This window comes from Actinia tenebrosa, unplaced genomic scaffold, assembly GCF_029948245.1.
Source record: "Actinia tenebrosa isolate PJP-AT-01 unplaced genomic scaffold, QUT_ActTen_1.0 PGA_scaffold4__44_contigs__length_22323623, whole genome shotgun sequence".
Classification (NCBI taxonomy): domain Eukaryota; kingdom Metazoa; phylum Cnidaria; class Anthozoa; order Actiniaria; family Actiniidae; genus Actinia; species Actinia tenebrosa.
Window position 1 is genome coordinate 7,692,184 of NW_028292581.1, and position 20,762 is coordinate 7,712,945.

At 35.7% G+C, this 20,762-nt stretch overlaps 2 protein-coding genes and 1 long non-coding RNA gene across 4 annotated transcripts in view; 2 read left to right on the forward strand and 1 right to left on the reverse strand.

The window, feature by feature from the left end:
• The window catches only part of LOC116287176 (uncharacterized), a 33,522-nt gene that overhangs the window by 7,972 nt on the left and 4,788 nt on the right, over positions 1–20,762 (reverse strand). Inside the window, exon 1 of one of the 2 annotated variants that reach the window (XR_004196043.1) lies at positions 442–711. The exons of the other annotated variant lie outside the window; for it this stretch is intronic. This is a non-coding gene — a long non-coding RNA (uncharacterized LOC116287176). Of the gene's footprint in view, positions 1–441; positions 712–20,762 lie in introns of those variants that run through there. 2 annotated transcript variants of the gene reach the window in all.
• Positions 916–4,824, forward strand: LOC116287171 (homeobox protein Nkx-2.2a). Its single transcript, XM_031693814.2, has 2 exons — positions 916–1,208; positions 1,794–4,824. The coding sequence occupies exons 1-2, from the start codon at positions 1,037–1,039 to the stop codon at positions 2,354–2,356; spliced, it is 735 nt and encodes a 244-aa protein (XP_031549674.1). The 5' UTR covers positions 916–1,036; the 3' UTR covers positions 2,357–4,824.
• On the forward strand, positions 14,662–17,185 carry LOC116287172 (homeobox protein Nkx-2.5). Its single transcript, XM_031693816.2, has 3 exons — positions 14,662–14,819; positions 14,934–15,121; positions 15,545–17,185. The coding sequence occupies exons 2-3, from the start codon at positions 14,947–14,949 to the stop codon at positions 16,009–16,011; spliced, it is 642 nt and encodes a 213-aa protein (XP_031549676.1). The 5' UTR covers positions 14,662–14,819; positions 14,934–14,946; the 3' UTR covers positions 16,012–17,185.

The window sequence follows — 20,762 nt, forward strand, 5'->3', positions numbered from 1 at the left end:
GACAATAGAGAAAAACTTGTCAAGACCAAGTAGTCCAATGTTTGCCCGAAACAATGAAACATGAGCGAAAGGAAAAAACACAAGTCAGATATAAATTCATTTCACTGCAATTATCTGCACAAATTTCCGGTCCTAGATTTCATCCCATAAATGAATAAATCAATTTCTGTTGAAATGAACCGACTTCGTCGCCAATTACATTCTGGAAACCGCTTAGTGAGACTGGCAGTGAATGAAGTTTTTTTACGAGATTATGAGATTGAAAGATGACGTGTCTGTCAAACTAAGATGTTACCAATTCATGGTTGTAATTGCTATCAAAGCTCATCAAAATCCCGTCCGTAAGTTGAAAATCAACCAATAGGAATAAGTGATAACTTAATATGTATACCAACTAAGAAACCTACAGTTTTCTAGGTAAGATTCTAAACTTTATATTACCTGTTATCGATAATACTCCTTCTAATTCAGTTCTAGTGTCATGCGGGTTGTCTTTCTCGCTCTATAAACAAAGGTTTCCCCTCCTCCTTTACTTACTGCCTTGTTCCTCTAGATAGGCGTGAGGACCAAGTTGTATTTGTGGGCGGGAAGTTCGGATGGATGATGGGTAGTTGTTCAAATTACAAGACAAAAGCTAAACCCAGAGTAAATTGTCAAGACTATAAATGGGATTATGGGTGTAATTGGGTTTCTCTTAACGAGATGAATCTATCATACTTGCGCAAAGAGCTATTTGTGCGAATCATTTTAATAGATCGTTTCATTGTGGTTTTGTATGAAAAGTGTTCGCGCTGGCTATCACTTTAATTAACAGCCATGTCTCCTAAAGTGACAGCTCTTTATCACTCTAAATAAATTCTCTTCAAACACTGGCTAATGACATGTGTTCAATGTCAACTGGTGCGACTGGAGCATGACAAGTCGAAGTCATAGTCACTGCCTTCCCACACATTCCTAGCTCCGCGCCGAGTGTAGTGTGTACATTTTCAACCGGGGCAGCCATATTTGAGCCACGGAGTGTGAGCTCCACCGTGATATGTCTTCATTTTCTGTCAGAAATATTCTGAATCTAAAAGAACCACGAATGCAAGCCAACAATTCCTCCAACGCATTGAACCTTAGTGTTTACCAAACGGATAATGTCAGCTTTGAGCCACGGTCCAAGGCAGACATGGGGCTACATTTAGTTCAGAAATCCCAGGATTCCAGTAAGTGTTTTGAAATGAAAATACAATGCTTGACCGAGGAGTAAAAATGCTTTCTGGTCGGCTCAATTCAAAGCTATGGGCTGTTCATTTTACATACATGTTGTGGTTAATGTCATTAATTCAGGTTTATGGCTTAACGTTTTTCGTGATTTCTTTGCAACACATTGTAAAATTTTACAACTTTGTTCACCTTTGGAATCTGATTTTTGGTTCATGCTGTTTTTTCCCCGATAGGAATATTACTTCTTTACAGTACCGTTGTTTCCAAAATTTATTTGAAGGACTTGTACTTTAGGGGATGTTTATTAGATCGAGTCGAGCCGGATTACACTTTCTTAACGATAGTGCGAATTTGTACCTCAATGAAGATCGTGTAATCCTTAACAAATCTCGCTAGGGAAACCTAGGATGTGAGGAAAAACCACGACCGTTTCTTTACTTTGGTTAAACTTTTATTGCAATCAAAAAATAGAGATAGGATTCAGAGCTCCATTTGATTAAACACAATTATTTTTATCGCCTATAACACAATGATATGGCCCCTGTCACCTCTCTGGGGTTTCTAATCGCATTTTCTCGTAACAGCTTCTCAGGCTCATCCTGAACGTCTCAAAGACAGATCAGGAGAACTCATGAATTCACCAGGAGAAAAGGATGACAGCCAAGAAGTGCCAAAGAAGCGCAAGCGACGAATTCTCTTCACTAAAGCACAAATTTACGAGCTTGAAAGGCGGTTTCGTTATCAACGATACCTCTCTGCTCCAGAGCGCGAGCAGCTTGGCCGAATGATCAACCTCACTCCTACTCAAGTTAAAATCTGGTTTCAAAACCATCGCTACAAGCACAAAAAGCTTGCTACTGAGTGTGGAGAGTACAAAGAGCCAAGTCGGTCCATCTTTCCCAGGACTGTACCCGTTCCTGTGTTGATACGCGATGGTCAACCTTTCCATGGTGAGTACAACAGTAGCCAGACGTTCTACAACCAATGCAGCTCAGCAACGCCAAGCTACGGAGACTACAATGGATACACGAACAACATGGGATATGCCAATACACTTCAGCCGAATCAGAACACCAATGCTTATCCGCATTTATCAACAAGTTCGTCCTGCATGCAGGCTTATTCTCCTTATTGTAAGACATGGTAAGACAATCATGGAGAACTGTATATATACAACAATAACTACACTCACACATCTCTTGGAGAACTACTCTTGCTTTCTAATCGATTCTTGAACGATATTTGATGTAGGAGAACAAAGGCGATAGAGACAACGAATAGGCAATAAAGATGCTCTGAGCTGTCGAGGTAGATATCAAAGACATTAACAGCGTGCCTTGTAGTGGTAGGCGGGGTAGTTTTGAAAGGGAACCCTAGTGAATTTCTTTTATTTCTATTAAGATCCAAGCGAAAGAGATACCCTCTTTTGCGGTTGTGACTATTTCATTTGATCTGTCTTTAGAGCCGGTACATTCAACCACTTTTTTCTGTCACTTCAGCTGCATTTTCTTAACATTACAATTAAGATGACAAACTTTAACATAAGATTTTTTTTAGTTCCAATTCTCAATACAAACTTCTCGACTTCTCTATTGATATAATAATAGAGCTTTTGACTTTGGCTTGTAGGTCGTGTTTTAATTTTCCTGTACTTATCTCTCGAAGGATACATATGCACGCGAACCCTATTAAGGGAAAAAATCATGTAATCGTATTGAATGTGTAAGTTTTAAGCCTTACGAGATTCCTAACGTAAGAGCACCCAATCATCTCAAGCACTATTAGGCAACTTGCAAAGAAACAGTTCTTTTTTAAGATCTCGTGTTCAGAAAAAATGTGCATGAAGCATATTTCTTTTAAATTTGGATATTTCCCTTTTAAAAGTTTTATGAAGGGAATAGAAGATGTCGGGAGGATGTCAGATCAGAGACTTTCGGATGACCAAAAGAATTGTATTGGCTTTACCTCTGCAAGCAAAAGTCAGTGAAAATTTTGACCACGTTTATCGCTGAAAACGAAAATGCATTAAATTTTGAAGTTAAATCCAAATGGCTCATTTCTTTATGATTAATTCTGTTCAACCAGAAAATAACCTACAACTTTCCTTATTCAACACAAAACTTGTCTTAACATGGTTTAGTCAAAAACATTGAATTGTCTCCGGTTGGGAAAAAAACTATCAAAGAAAAAAAGGTAAAAAACATCAACAAAGATAACTCGTGACCCAAACAAGTGAAGTCAAAACTCCGTAATTATCAGAGGTATCAGCTTTTTCTTTCTATAAAAAAACCCAACCACTTCCCGCCTTTATAGGCAGTTTTTACCGCAAATGCAACCACCAAGCCACTATCAGTAAGATTACTATATTCCATTCAGGTTGACCTGTGTGTTGTCTTTTTGAGATTTACTATCCTGTCATGTCCAAGTCTCAGTTATTTTGGTTTTCAGTGATATTCTTTATAAAACTGATGAATTATTTAGCTTTTGCTGTTTATTCTTTTAGGTTTTGAAAACCAAGTTTCTCAAAATGATACCTGCATGTTTGATGAGACTTACAGAACTGTTGCATATCAATACATCCTATAACAACAACAACAACAAAATTTCCCTTCAAGTTAGATATATTTTTACGATTGACCACATCCGACAGCAAATTTTTCATTGATCTTCTAAATGGGTTTTTTTTGGTCCATTCAAAAAAGAGAAAAAGTTTTTCCTGGTTCTTGGATTCTGAAACAATGAGAAACAATGATACATGCACAGTGTCATCCACTTAGTTTATGTAATGATAATTTTTCTATGACACCTAAAAGTGTTTTCCATCAGTTTTACTGACTGCTTTGGTTTGGAAAACAGTTTTAGTTGTTAGATTTCCTCAGGATTTTGTCTCCTGTTTAAATCGAGCCTTTGAACTTAAAAAGAAACATAAAGCTACAGCAGCACTACTTCAAGTATGAGCAATATCACCTCCAATGAAACAAGAGTAGGAAAAGATAGAATTATTCTAATTATCGAAGTTTTTAGAATGGAAAAAGGGTTGTAGAGTCATAGAAATACGTTTAATTAGTTTACGAAAGATGATGGTTCTTGTAGTGTAAGGTAGTGTAGTGAGCCAGAGAAAATTTGGTAGGTGAATTAGTAAACAAAAAGCGATGCTAAACTACAACCCTAAATTCTTTTGTTTCAATTAATATATACATTGGTTTAAAATATTTATTGTAGATGGTTTCTTTCTTGTGTAATATATCTTTAAAGTTTCTCTTAACCAAGGTTTTGGTTATCGTTCATGATTAGTGTATCATAGGTTCCATATACTCGTTTCGTGTACTGTCCATAACAATTAACATAGCATAGCCATGAATGTATGTTCGTGAACGCTTACTACTGAAAATCAATCAATTTTGAAAGCTAGAAAAATAGGTCATGTTCTAAATAAATTATTAAGGGAATGTCATGTTTTTCAATCAAGAAATGATGTTGATTTTGATCTGACTATGGTAAATAATTCAATTGTCAAGTTCCTACTGGTATTTCCTGTGGCCTAACAAAACCCCCGAAATAAAATTGCTTGTAAAACCAAAGTGTTGTAAATAAATATCGTCTCAGTGAATAAGACCTTAAGCGTGTTTTTCTTTGCTTTTATTCCATGGAGCTGAACAGATATGGTTTAATGAAATACGTATTGCTAGAGGTGAGTTAGTAAGTTTTTTAAAGTGCATAAGTCAAAGTGCCATTCGTTGCATTCGTTGAAGCTGAGCACTAAATTCACTATTTATGTCTGTCAAAACGAAAACACCATGATTTGGACGTTTTTATTTTTAAAAAACTACCCAATGAAAGGCAGAACCTGGAATCTTACTTTAAGACCCTTTTCTTTGAAGCGTAATTCTTGAGCGCGTAAAAGAGTGCACGCGTATATACGAGATATCATCAACGAAGGATTTGAATAGGGTCTTATGGATACTTCAAAGAGCTAATCAGCCTTAGAGCGGCCTTAGTTTAATTAATCACACAATTACTTTATTTACCTTTGAAAAGGTTCTTATTTGAAATCAAAACCATTCCCATTTCTTGCTTAAACTTTTGCTCACAATAAATTGTGAAAACTACGTTTTCCATGATTTAAGTCATCGTTTCATGATCTCATCCAACAAAGATGAGCTCTTGTCTAGTTGATGAGCACAGACTTTTTGTTATTTGTCGGCTTCTTTTCAAGCAAACTAAGCTTGAAAAACGACAACAACAAAAGCACTACCTTAGAGGACAGTATCGTTATGAAGTCTAATTTTTAACAAGTTTTCACACTGAAAACGTAGGGGTTACATCTTAGTGAGATCAAAGCAGTATTTTGGCACCAACAGCCAATCAATCGGAGTTCAATGTCTGGTGCGCTTTAATCCTTTTATATCGGTCAAGGCTTTCAATAAGATTATTCTTTTCAAAGTTTTAAGCAATAAGATTTTGACTTCTCGAAAGATTTTTACACGCGAACCATGTAATAATAAAATCGTGCAAGAGGCACAAAAGAGAACCGTTCTTACCACGTTCTTAGCTGTTGCAGGCATTGATACAAATGTGAAGTCTTCCTATTACTGCAAAAAGTGCACTCCACTTTAAAGAACAGTGGCTATACTAAATTTAATACACTGAATGTTGAAGAAAAACAATTCAGCTTGGTTTATTTTTTCAATTTCCCTCTTAACGAAATATTTTACCACGACGCGAGAATTACGAGAATCTTTCTCGTTGCCAAAGGCCTCTCACCTTTTCTACCGCAACAGTCCTGCCATACTTATCTAGTTATTGATTATCATATTTTACATTAACTCATCTTTTAAATTAGGGGTTACCAAAAGATTTTATAATGAACAGGTCGTAAAAAAAGCAAAAAAAAACAAAAAACAAACAAAACAAAAACAAAACAAAACAAAAAAACAAAAAAAACAACAACAACAACGCAGGCCAGTACAACTACTCGCCCTTCACGAAACTTTCAATAATTGATGAAGCAAGTTCTTAGCTCTTTTCCAATTCGTATTCTAAGCTCGTGTATTTATGTTGAATTCGACTACAATTTGATGTTTTATTTATGGATGTACGGATAAGTATTATTCTCGTTTTTGGAAAAGTTTTAACAGAAAGAATATAATGATTTTTGCATGTATGCAAGAAGAACCTCACAGCCGAGGAACACACAAAAAACATGAAAAATGTTGATTGAACGTGATTAATCTTCTTTTGCGGGTAGAGGTATTGTCAAGAATTCTGCACCGTGTTGAAAAAAATCTCCTGTAATCAACGATTGCCTTATATACTAGGGCTATTTAGAGCAGACTACAACTGATATGGTTTGACGAAGAATGAGATAGCTAGAGGGATTAAGGAGACTGACTGTCATTTTTGAACTGAACTTGTTTATCTTACACAGGCAAAACTAACCAACAGTTTTCCTACGTTATGCTCTTTTTTACGTACAAATAAACTTGATACAAATGCCAAAAATGCTACGATCTTTATTATATCTTTGTTTTGGACGCAAGTTTTCTAGCTTCAGGTAATTTCCTAGCTTGTCGTTTTGGTAGGTCTGGCTAATATCATTAGCAAAAGAGTCAAGAACCTGTAGAATTAATCGCACTTAAAATTGGACGATGGCCGGCAATGTTTCATGCAATTGAATAATCTAATTGTAAACTTGCAACAAAATAAAAAGACTAGTGAAATCCTCATTGAAAAGAAAAACCTGAATACACTCGAAAAAATATTCAGTATTGAATCTGAGATTTTCAAACTCTTGTAGTATTTAAGTCTTGGGTATTTTGTTTGAAGCCCTGCTGGTACGTTCTCTCAGTGCTGTCTCGGGTACCTCACGCAGAATGAAGAGATTCTGAGTTTATTATTATTCTACTAAACATCACTTCACAATAATTGGGATGCATAACACAAGCCTTAATAGGATCAGTTATACTTTAAGTAGCTCCTATTTTCAGCTCAAAAGGCGAGTTTTCTATTGATTTTAGATTATGGTTTTAGAATTGGCACAAGAGGGATTAGAGAAAAGCCTTATGTTCGGGAGTACTCTGTAATTTGTCCTCATTCTTTTAAGTCAACTAAAAATTGCATTGTCATGTAGTAAGTAAACTATTTTTTTAGTGTTTTACCAGATTTCAATACAGATGTCAAACCACTATAGAAAAGTGTGAAGTTGGGACCATCAGAGTATTTTCACCACAATATCAACTTTGGTAAACCAGGGGTAAACACACCAAAAAAAGAGACAGAAGTTGGGTGTTTGGAACCGTGTTTTTGTATTTTGATAAAGCTTAACCTTTTGTTCATTTAAGAGCAATCATAAAAAACAACCAAGCCGCTTTAATCTGACGTCTCATCCTTTTCTCTAAGCTGTATTCAAATGATTTGGAGCAAGCATTAACTTAATCCCCTTAATCCATACCGCAAACAGTCGTAAAATACACCGGGTTTTTTTTCCACTGCGATTAGCAAAATCAAGAGATTGAGGATATTAAAAGCTCTTTTCGGTCTTCAGTTGCTTACAAGAGGCCACTAATTGTAGCCGGCCCTATGAAATACGTCCAGATCATTTGTGCACTGAACCACTTGACTTCCCGAAACATGCGGCAAAAGCAAGAAATGTTCCATATCAGGAACCGATCTAGCTCATTAATAAGTTTCCGGTTGAGAATAGAAATTATTAACATGGAATGTGCAGAGGCAAACTGTTATCGCGTATCAAACCTAAGTGCTTTAAGTACGTTTTCGAACTAACATCGACGAACAAGTGTTGGCCCTAATGTTCCCAATTTCCGCCTGAAGTTGTACACTAATGTTTTGATGCTGAGTAGACACAGCCTGGCCACCAATGCAGCCGTTAGTGACCATAGGTTTTTTTCGTTGTTGACCCCTCCCTTTCAAAACATATATGTAAAAAATGTAAACACGATTTGTAAAATGGAAAAGGTTAGATGGGTGATGGGGAAAAAGGCTTGGGAAGTCAAGATTTCTGGCACCTCAGTTCATTGTTCCTGCATAGTTAGAATTACGTTCATTCGAGACAATATTTACAAGAGAGAGTGTTTAAATGTATTCAATTAGCAAAGACAATGAAAACTGAGAATTCTTGAAGTGGCAGGAAGCTTGAAGCGAACCAAAAATACACTACTTTTTGAACGATAAGACTTTTATAGACTTCCAAAGTATTAATCTTCTGGATTCATGTTTAATCCAAACAGATTGGCTCCAATGAACCATTTTGAATCAAGAGACAACAAGAACAGCCAAACGGAACAACTGTTGCCGGTCGGTACTCTGTCGCTAAATTACTTTGTCACAAATCAGAAGAAACGGAACATCACCGAAGATACAAAATGGATAAATGATAACTGAATCAGTGAATTTAGACACTGTTATCGTTTAGGAAAATCACTTCGTTACCTAGCTCACTGGTCAAACCTCGAATTATTCAACACACAGTTTTGACGGGACTTAAGACTGAAAAGATAATGATTATTTAAAAATGAGCAATTTTGAAATTTTGTTCTACAGCATCAGTAGAAAGAAGCTAAAGAACTTCGTTGGTAAAAAGAAAAGATTAGTCAGTATATCAAAGGCCTGTATCCGATATGGATCAGATGTTGGTAGTGAATTAAGCTTTTTATTTTGCAGAGTATAGGCCAATATCTGAGACACTGTGATAGTCTTGTCACCGATTTTTTGCTATTCCAGAAAATCTCCACACGATATCTATCCCAATGTCATCCAACTGTCCCTTATTTTTAGGCCTTCGTAAAACATTAATGCAATATCGCCGCTCACGGTACCCGGCATATCTGAGCTCAGCTTTCACGATTTAGGAATTAACTGATCTAGTAATGCCTTAGTATTGCGATCTGACTGTCCGGAAAGTTTGGTCTTAGTAAGGAAGTTTACATTAATTGAAATGGAAAAAAGGTCAAAAAGCTGATAGAAAAAAAAAAAAAAGAAAAAAAAAGAAGGAAAAAGAAAAAGAAAAAGAAAAAAACAAAAACACAGATGGATTTGATAATTTTTTGATATTCAAATTAATGTTTACTTTTTAAAAATTTAAAAGAAATTATTTTCCTCGAAAAAGGAAAGAAATTAAAGTGTGTGTTGTATGGTGCATTTTCGTTTGGTATTTTCCGCAATTTATAAACGACCAAGATCGCGCAAGTGTGTCAAGATGGGTGCCGGTTGCTAGTATGACACGGGTGTCAAGAATGAGACGGTTTTAGACCTTAAAGTCCCCTAAATACGGTAAGCCCTTACCTAGGCTAGTGTCACGAAACAAGTGCGATTATAGCGGAGTCGAAGTAAGAAACTATTTTTAATCAACAAGAAGGTCAGGTGAACGCACTTATGGAGTTCAAGACGGTAGGTTAGATCAGTCGAGGACCATCAGCCTTAGCAGCCGGCATTAAGTAAAACGGATGCCTATCAACTAATCCAGGGAGTTTGGATTATCACATACGATGTCCAAGCATATGGGTCTTCAGTTCGAACCATTTGTTCGAATCAAATAGAAATCATGTTTCTTTAAGTGATCCAAATGTTTTATCGTTCGAGTCCCGTTATCAAAAGATTAAAATAAGGCTGGTCAATTTGAGGAATTAAGCTTATCCAACCTCAAGAGTTTAGTTAAAAGCATGTTTTTCTTCCGCTAAGATTCATCTTCGGCCGATCTATACTGGTTTAAGTGGCGTTCTTACGGTGGAATATTGACCGTAGTCCATAATCTGTATCAACAATTGGGGAGCATATTATATGCGTGGTTATACGCTAAGACGCACTCAGCGCGCAATTCCACTCTCATTCTATAAGTCCAACCACTATGAAAAAAGTTACTTTAGATTACGGTATTACTGATTCCAAGGGTATATGATTCCAATTAAGAATATATTAAAAAGGCGTCGACGCCCTATCCATGCAATTGCAACACTAAAAACCGCTTTATACTTAGAAAACTTTTAGCCGCAATCATTCGTAGATCACGGAAAATGACTTTCCTTGGTGATCCGTTAATCCTTCTTATCTGCATCAAATACGGTAAAGGGATAAAACCTTTATCAAAAAAGTTTTTTTCCTAAAATATCATTATGACATCATTGCATCTTTCTCAGTGGACCGAATGATCACAAAAAGCTTTCAAACGGACGCTTTTAAAACCCAAAATAAACCATTGATTCCTTAGAGGAGATTTAAAAGCAATCTGAAGATTGACTGCGTGTACTCTTAGAGTTTTATTCTTCAAAAGCAATTGCTTAAATAGAACCCTTTTAGATTTTATGACGCCCATTGAAGTAGGTTGATTGTACGCGTACCAGGAAATGCATTGAGTGAAAGCCAGATAAACTCCACAGCAGTAAAAATATTGGCACTAGGCAAAATGTTTTGTTTTCAGTTGTAAGAAGGTTTGGCTGACAGCGCACGCTATACTAGTATTTAATATATTCATTTATTTAAGGTTTGAGTGTTAACAAAAACGTCAATGATACTTGGATCGTATTCTTATATTCTGTTTACTGTGGCTCTATTTCTTTTCTGTTATTTACTTCTTTTCAGTTACAAAACTCTTTGTTCCAAAAACAAAGATACCCGCGTTATTTTAAAAATGCATGGCGCAGTTATAAGTGTAATTCTGATCAATGCAATTTTTAAATATTTGTTTTAAAAATTTTGGGTACTCCGAAACAGAAATCACTTGTCTACTAAGTTTGGCGCGCTTTTCCCCCCTCACTTTATTTACTCTGTTCATTTACTTATTCACTGGAGCTCCAACAGATCAGCGAGGTGGATGAACACTATATGTCCAGTTGCAATAATCTATCCAAATGAGGACAACAATGCTCGGCTATAACTTTGAAAAAATACGCTTGTGTCTCCTTGCAAATATAGGTTTGAAAGGGAAATTTTGGACAAAGTGTTTTTAGTTTCTTCGTTTTCCGCTCATACTTTCAAAGGGTGGGATAAACTGAAGACGGACAATCAGTATATTCCTACAAAGTATCTTCGTTTTTGTGTCTGCGGCGTGATAGGGCGTACCATAGGGCGCAGTATGAGTGCGAGAGAAGAACAAGGCCAATACTACAGTTTCGACTTCTCTGTTGCTAAAGGTTAATAGCCTCACTTTTGTGCAGAATAATGAATATTTAGACACTGATTCGAGGCTAACGTAACCCTAAGTAAAGTAAACATGTCTGCAATCAAGCAACACAGTAGTAATTTGGAAATCAAAAATGGTCTAAATGCTCTAAGCTTGGGATTTTTTTTGGCCACAGTTAAATGACTAAACTATTCTTTTTCAATATTCTAACATTCCTTTTTCTGATACCATCGTCACCATTATTACAATGTCACCTTTTATATATCGTCGTTCCTATTGTTATTGCTCTTGTCCTGTTGCTAGTGCTAACATTGCTATTGCCGTTGCTATGTCGTCGCTAGCCTTGTCATTTCCAATATATCACTGCCATTGCTAGCCATTTCCATCTAATGTTTCTGATTGGGTGATACCATAGCTATGGGCATTGCTATTTGTCATTGCTAGCACATTTCTATGACAATACCATAACCATCACTATTACTATTACCATTACCATTGCTTTTGCAATGGTATAATGGTAATAACTACTGTTATCCACTGCCATTACCACTGCATTATAATTATAGCCATTGCTTTATTCCAATAGCCAAGTCAATGCCATGATTGTTACAGTCATTGTCGTCGTTAATTTATGTCCTGGATAGGAAGTTTTAGAACGCTGAAGGGGGCATGATTTCTGTTCGGGTACGATAAACAAATGCCTGATTCAGTTTTGATCAGAAGAATTTATTAATTACAATGCACGCGTGATTCATGATTACACATGGGCTATTTAGAGTCAAAATCACCTGTCATTGGGGTATCTACATATCAATTTATCCATTTTACCATTTATATTTCCAGTTGGTAAAACACATTCAGCTAAAGTTTGCGTAATTGTGTGCGTATAAGCAACAATGTTAATAACAGTATCACATATTAGATTAAATGTCTTATACGACATAATTATTAGTTTTATCATTGCTCACACGTGCGTTTTTGATTTTGATTTTTAATTATTAAACTATTCTTGTGCTGTTTTTACTTCTTCATCAGTTTGAACTGAACTTCAAATTAAAGGCAAGGAAAAACTCGAAGATCATTTATTTTTGGCTATATTAATAGGCTTTATTTCCAGAGGGTAAACACATAACAGTAGTTAAAAACACTGATAACTCTGTGCCCCTAAAGTCTAAAAATAGATAGATGAAATAATATAACTAATGATAAAAATTATGTACACCTATTTGCAAGAACGCTGCCATACATATATTTCGTTTTATTAACAAATCACTCACTTCTTAAACTATTCTTGTGCTGTTTTTACTGCTTCATTAGTTTGAAACTTCAAATTAAAATTGATTAATGCTTATTAAAAAGGCAAGAAAAAAACTCGAAGATCATTTATTTTTGGCTATATTTCGTTTTATTAACAAATCACTCACTTATTAAACTATTCTTGTGCTGTTTTTACTGCTTTATTAGTTTGAAACTTCAAATTAAAATTGATTAATGCCTAAAAAAGGCAAGGAAAAACTCGAAGATCATTTCTTTATTTTTGGCTATGTTTCGTTTTATTAACAAATCACTCGATCAAAGTGTCACTTGTCGTTATGAAACCATGGTTTAATAGCCACTGAATTCAGACATAATTGGGTTTGTTTTTGTTCTGATTAAATCAAAACTGAAGATGAGTCGTTATGGCGCCTCAGTCCTCTAAATGTCATCAGTTCTTTGCTCGTAATTGGTTTTTATTGACCCCGTCCATTACATTGATTGACTTGCATGTCTACTTATAGATGATAATGGTGCCAACCTGAATATTTGACATAAGAGATACTTGGTTGCAGGTTGTTTTTGACTACCAGAAGAGTAACATTGAGTTTTGTGACATCACATTATAACCTACGTTGATGGCTAACAATTTTTTTCGTGTAATTCTTTATCACACTGTATCGAGAGTACATCATCCTGCCAAGTTTGACGAACTGAAAGTTTCGGATTTGAATTCAATTATTTTCCCCATTTCTCTCCAAATGTTGGTGTTTACAAATATATTTACCGTCAAAAAGCTGAAGAAAGCCGGGGAAGAGTACTTTGGTTTCCTTTGGCCTTGATTTGAGAATCACAAAATAGAAAGCTCACACTATCAAGTTACATCATTGAAAGAAGGAAACGGAAAGAAGCACCAACCGCAGGCGAGAGAGAAAGTGGAAAGTACTTGACAATTCCATCGAGAACTGTAAGTACAGCTTTTCAATTTGTTAAAAGCCACACTGTTTACTCTCTCGTCTCTTTCTTTTCTATCGTACCCTAACGGTGAGTCCCAACAGACTCTGATCTTTATCTGTCACTTCAGATATTGTTTTCATGTACTGATACACTTTTCAAGAAACCGGAAGCTTTGGCTCCAAAAATACAAAGTTGCCAACACTCAGACGTCCGTCTACTACTTGTTTAAATGCCCTCTCAACACAAGAAGGTTAAATAAATGTAACTTCACTTGACTCGTTTGCTAGATTACACGTTTGCGCATGTCACTTGTGAAAACCAATATATTAACTATTCCTCTGAGCGCAAAGATTAAGTTAACAAGGTAATCATTGATGAGCACATTCACTTGCTGAAGCAAGAACGTCGCAGATTTGAGTGGCTAGCTAGTCTTTTCCTTTCGTTCGAGTGATTGGCACAATTACGATTCTCTCTTTTCATGAACAGGCAGACTAAATGACAGATCATCTTTCTTCCTTCCGTTGTGTCAAACTAAAGAACGTCTACGTAGCCATTATTCTTATCCTTTTATTCCTTATTTGTTATATATGTTATTCGTAATTTTAGCAAATGAAAAGCCTTTTTTGCTTATTCGAATTGTTCTAAGAAGGTACACAGTTGTTCTAAAGTTATTTGAATTTTCATATCCTCTCGGGTAACCCAACTGAAACAAAAGTAATGACTTTGTTGTAATTATGTCATCTAATGGCTGTACAAACAGAAACCGCCTCTCTTACTTTCCAATCTATAAATCGTCCCAAACTGAAGCTCAGCTGTGTTTCATTTTTAGCGGGAAAGGTTTTGGTGTTTGACTGAGATTTCCTTGCACTAATCTAAGTGATCATTACGAGGCGTGATACAATTATAAAATTTGAACAAGGGGGCGGGAAACGGTTGTGCGAATTAGCCCCAAAAACTGCGAAAAACGCGTGTTTATTTACTTAAAAAGCCAGCGCTGACAGATCACTTGATAAAAATAAGTCTGTCAAACTTGTAAGCTTGCCCTGACAGCCATGAGGTTCTATAATTAGTATTCCGCAACAGCTTTCAGTTGCTTGAACATTTCAGGAAACTCTGCCAGGTTGAGTTGCTTACGAAGCTCGAAGGCTTTAGCTTTGCATTTTTGATAATCCTTGTTGACAAGCCGATGTGTCAAGTCTTTATCTGGATAGCTAGCAAATACTTCAATTGAAGTCTTTGGACATGTGTCGAACGTCAATCTAAGGTAAATAGCATCGCACTCACTAACGCCCTCGACATGTGTCTAGTATAACCCTGGCTGTCAAGACTTTAACACTGACCAGATAATGAAGTCTATTTGAAACCATTTACTCGACAGCTAGCCAAGAGAGATGAATTCTTTTTCAATAAAAGACATTCTCCATGATAAGAGAGACACACAGGATGGGTTATCGATCATGGACCAGACCTCCAGACCAAGCGAAAGGGAATATTCAGTGAAGATGGATAGCGCGTTCCAAGCATTCGTGAATCAAACTACAGATAATTCCATTCACGAATTCAACAGTAAGTTGTTTTATTTTGTAAAAGTATTTGTTAACTACACTTTGAAGCAACAGCACTCATTATCTTTATCTCCTTTTGAAATCGGAAGCCGTTTTTTAACTGCGCAGGAAAAGCTTAGGTCAAGATTACTTGAGTTGTTCTTCAACGCTTCAGTTTTGAAATCGCTTTCGAAATCGGTTCAAGTACTGATCATCGAAAACACGACCAAAAGAGGCGCGCAGTCGACTCGGTAATCAAAAGCAAATGGGCAAAACTAGCGCAAGGTACATTCAGCAATACCAGCCTTCATTTACGAAGACTAAAGCTCGTAAAATTGGAGTGCTCTAAACAGTAGTGCGTGTCGTATGCCTTTCTTCGTGATTATCTGTCTCCTTGAGTCAAGGACCAGAATGGAATAAAACCAGAGTTCTTTCTTGTTTGTAGAATTTAACAGCAATGGTATAGATAATGGAAGCGAGAAAGGCATCAAACCGTCAAAGAACTCGGCAGAATCTCACGTGAGCAAGAAGAAGAGAAGAGTGCTTTTCTCCAAGGCTCAGATCTACGAGTTAGAACGACGATTTCGTCAGCAGCGCTATCTCACAGCCGCTGAAAGGGAACAGCTTGCCAGAGTGATCAGTCTGACGCCAACACAAGTCAAGATTTGGTTCCAAAATCACCGCTACAAACAAAAAAAGCAAGTTTCGGAAAAAGAACAAATGAATAATGATGTTACTGTGATGTGTGGACCCAGAACAGTCAACGTACCAGTACTAGTCAGAGACGGACGACCATGTTATGATTACAATATGAATCAACGCTACGACTTTGACACGGAGTTCATACCAAATCCATATTCCTCAATGAATTACCCTCCAAGTAACCCGTACCAATACTGGAGTCCATTCTAGCGAAATTGGTTACTTATGGAGCGGTTAGTTTTTTATCCTGATTCTTTTCAGCGTGCCGTGGGCTTAAGGCAAGATTGTTACTGTATTAAGAGACTTTGTCGGACATTGACGAACGAACAATAGCAGATGAGTAATCATGCCTTGGTAATGGACTAGGGTTAATGTGGTTTTAAGGAAGGTGAAAATTGATTTTAAATAATAGGCTGTTGTTTTATCATTTTAATTGTAGGTGACTATTACAATAATTGAAGATTATTACTCCTATATTTCTTCCCTGAGGCAAAATGGTTCATACCTATATCAAAGCTGTATTAAAGAGGAAAGTTCGAATTTTAGCTAATGTGGAATTTAATGAAGACTTATTTCTCTAAATTACCTTTATATTAATGAATCGGTATAACAGTTTGTACTAAATCTTTTCGCTTGGGCCTCCATGTGTGAGAGAGTTTGCCATTAGCGACTAAGGAGAAAGTTAGAGTTAACTAGGAATGTTACTATACTGAAGTTCGGACGAAGTTCAGGTTAATGTTGTAATATACAAGTGCAGAAGTAAGATTAGCCCTCAATGGAGATTTAACATTAGCACTGAATGAAGTGTTTGCTTTAGTGATCCCATTGAAGTACCTCATGCGACTCGATATGATTACATTGCCGTTAAGATCAGTTCTAACTAAACACACGCGGGAGAAAGATCTTAAATCATTTGGTATGCCCAAGTGTTCAATTGTTATTGAATATATAGTAACCACTTTGTCTTTAGTGTCCAAGAATTGAGATGAATAGTGAGACAAACTTCAAGACACGAACTCAAACGTCAAGAGATTTGGTCTGACTGTACATCTTTGACTCGTTTGAAAAATCCTGATAAACTTATTAAGAAATATAAAATTAGGATACTCAATTATTTTCCTTGGTGAACCATTTACATGTGTTATCCATGTTAAACTAGTTTGTGACTGTTTATTGTCCATCGTAACAACGAGAAGATAATGGCAGCGTACGTGGCAATATATAACTCCTGACCAAGAACTTGCAAAATAAAATATGGCTTTTGTCCATAATTACGTAACTAATTTTGCAGTAATTTACACGAATCGAAAAACAATGATACCTTTCTCAATGTTATAGAAGATTATATTTTGAACATTTTGAAAATAAAAGTGATCAAAGAATATGCACCGAAATAATTTTGTTGGCAAACCCCATTGTTTTTGAACCTATTTGGCCAAGTATCAGAAAACAACCCCAAAACATGATTTGTGCTTTCTTAATCAAGTAAAATCTTTCTATAATTCGTAATGCAGTCCAAAACTTTACATGTTTCGATCAAACTATTCCGGATAATCCAGCTTTTTAAGCCTGCAAGTATACTCAATTAACTAATTTCATAAGGTAATAGAAGTGAGTGGGTAATTCCTGTGATGCTCTTGGAAGAGGTTTGTGTACGTGCTCACACTTTCTAACAAAAATTTTGAAAGCTGCTTTGGTTTTTATTGAATGTTTAGTGAGATGACAGCAAAATGTTTAATGACATTTTATCTTGTGGAATTGTAAATCAGCTGCTTTAAACATTTCTTCGAAGTCAGGTCTGTTTGCTAATCCAGTTGTCGCTTAATCATGTACTCAGAAAGTCAGTAAAACAGCCGAGGATATTTTAGGAGTAATTTGATTAAAAAGAGCCCAATAAGTTTTTTATTTATTTATAGGATTCAAAGGTGGACGTATGAAAAACCTGGTTTTCTAGGCAACGTAAATACGTTTTTGATGTTGACGTCTAGGTTTTTGAATGAACACTGCATAAGCTGTTAAAACGGAAGAGCTAATCCACAAACCACGTTTACAAACAAAACGACTTCTCATCTCCAAGTCAAGTTGTACTATAGTAGGAGATTTAACGTGCTTGAGTTTGAAGAGAATTTCAATAGAAGTCCTTGTGAAAGTGCTAATGATGACGGTGTGTTTCATATGGGAGGAGTTCGAAGCTACTTCAATAAACCTTTAATATTGTAAAGCTTGTTGAATGGAGCTCTCGTGTATGTACAGCTTGAAGGAATCTGAAGATGACAATGACAAGGCTGTTTAATTCAGATGGTTATTGTCGACTTGAGTTCCGTTTCTTGTTGAGATGCCATGGAAAAGTAAACTAGTTTTTGAAGAGCGAGAATCATGGCAGATAAAAGCAGACCTAATCCACCGCTCATGGGTTATTGGGCTGTTAGCAATGATTCAACTTGCTGATAGCTAGGGCGCAGGAAGTAAACGAAAAAAAAAGTAATTGTAAGCTCGAAACAAAAGCAATAACTCCAGCACAAGTAGTCATTTTGGACAATAACTTTCTTTATCATTGAAGCTAGTCTAACTCAGTTTTCTGTTGATTGAGCTTCTGTTTACTGTTGTTTTATGCTCAACTCGAAATTTTTTTTTTGTCTGAGCTAGGGAAAACAGCAATAAAGTCTTTATATATATATGTATAAAGAGCTATTTTGGTTTTTAAAATAGTAAGTATTATTGGCTTATACTTTTTCTCTTACATTCAAAGACAATGGGCTATCAAAACTAAGACCAGCCTACTACAGTCAACTTTAGGGTCCAGAGCGAGCCTTTCAAACCCAACTTGTTTCGCTTACAACCTAAACTTATCTTTTTCACAAAATTTTTTTTTGAAGTAGATTTGAAGAACAATTTGTACGCAGGGCTCTAAGTGTTTCGAAACTCAATTTGAAGGTCAACGAGGTTTTTTTATTGAGGACCGGTAATGCTATAAGGATTACTAGTGACATGTTTAACATAGAAATTCGGTATTTGCTAGTAATATCACCAAACGAATCAAGATCTCAAGACTGTTTAAACGCAGCTAAACCACTGTTCAAACTCAAAAGGTAAATACTTCAAGCACTTATAATTTGAAACGTTACATGACTAGATTTTGACTATGAAATAAGATATAATTGCTTGTAATCTGTTTGTTGCAAAACTTTAAATCTCTCCAAATGCTATAGTTTTATTCCATATTTTTGCTTCCTTAGTTTTGGCAGCACATTTTTAGCCCTTTTTTTATTCACATTGATTGAAAGAAGCAAGGTTTTTTAACGACATTGTGCCACCAAGAAGCTGTTTCCATGGATACTGCAACCAACACCAAACTCTTCACTGAATTCTGTTTTAGAGCCACGAAAAGAACTACATTTTTGAACGTATTTTATTCTGTCTTAGTGTGAAAAAGGCTGATGTAAAATAATTTGTTTACGATATTATTTACCATACGTTTTTGCTTATTTGTTAGTTTTAACATAAATTGCGCATATTTTTTCCATTAGTTCTGGCATATATATATATGGCATATATATTCTGGCATATATTATGATATACATATATATACATATATGAATATCAAGAAAAATATCCCGCCGTGTCTGACATACTTTTGCTATACTTGTATGTATATTTGAAACGTCCATAATTTTTGCAAATGGCTTGAATGGATTTGAAAAAAAACCTAGTTATTTCATTTCTTTTTTGTGTTAACACATACATTGTACTGATTTCAAGAATCCTCAAATGCCGTATCTAGATATTCTTCGCCCTGATGAGGGGATACACGTATCAAGAAAAATAATAATAATGACTCCGACAGTAAACTTGCATTTTTTTTCCACAGTTATTCAGCTTTACTTTCTATTCGCTCTATAGTCAGTCTCGTAGGTTTCCTTTCGATTCCTTTTATTTTATTTTATTTGTTTTACAATTTTTATTTCATAATTATTTTATTTATTTAGATAGTTAGTTAGTTTCACGGTCTAATTGCAAGAACCTTGTCATATAAAAATAAACAATAATAATAGAAATTGATTAGAAATAATGCATTTATTTCGATCCTAAAGCCCTCTAGGCTATTGGGAATAACTATTTTAGTACATACCAACTAGGTAATATCAAAAAATTTGAGTCTACACCGTTAACAAAACAGCGAAATCCGTAATTACGCCTGTTTTGCTTGAAAATAATTAATTCCTATTAGTTATTAAAATCATTTCGTCGTTTTTTTAAAATTTTTATTTCACAACGTACGTTCTTGCAAAAAGATATAATTTTTACAAAAATGATGTTTCCTTATTTGGATTTCTGCTAGTTTTTGCAGTTTATAGAGTATTCATGTAGGGCATTCGATTCGATTCTCATCTCAACCCTTGATAGGGAATGACGTAACTACTTCATACTGCTATTTCCTTCGACCCGGAAATCGTTTTCATCGCAAAGCTCCCAGACGTCATGCATTATCAGAAATACGCATCCATACTTGAGATTATCGAAGTGACTACTTAAAATGCGCACCAGTCAATGATTGAATAGATTGCTAATTGTATTTAACCAAACAGATCAAAACTGTGACCAAAAGATCGGAGCAGATTGTGATTAATTCGACCAGCGACTATCTGTGGTAGATCGGAGTGCTGATGAGTGCATTTTATTTGCATATATGGCAATAGGTTTTCCGGGTGTGTAATATCATTTGCCATACAGGCAAATCTTGACGATTACCTGCCTTTGTTGTGTGATGGGTATAGTGAGTTGTTGTTTTTATCTTATGTATTTGGTGGAGGGAGTTGTTGTTGATGGTGATCGATATCAACGGCTATGAATCAAACATTGTATAGTCATTCATGTATTACTCTTTTTCTGTGATATTTTCTATACTTTTAAGTAGCAAGCAGGTTACCATAGCAATGTCAAATTTATCAATCAACTAGCTA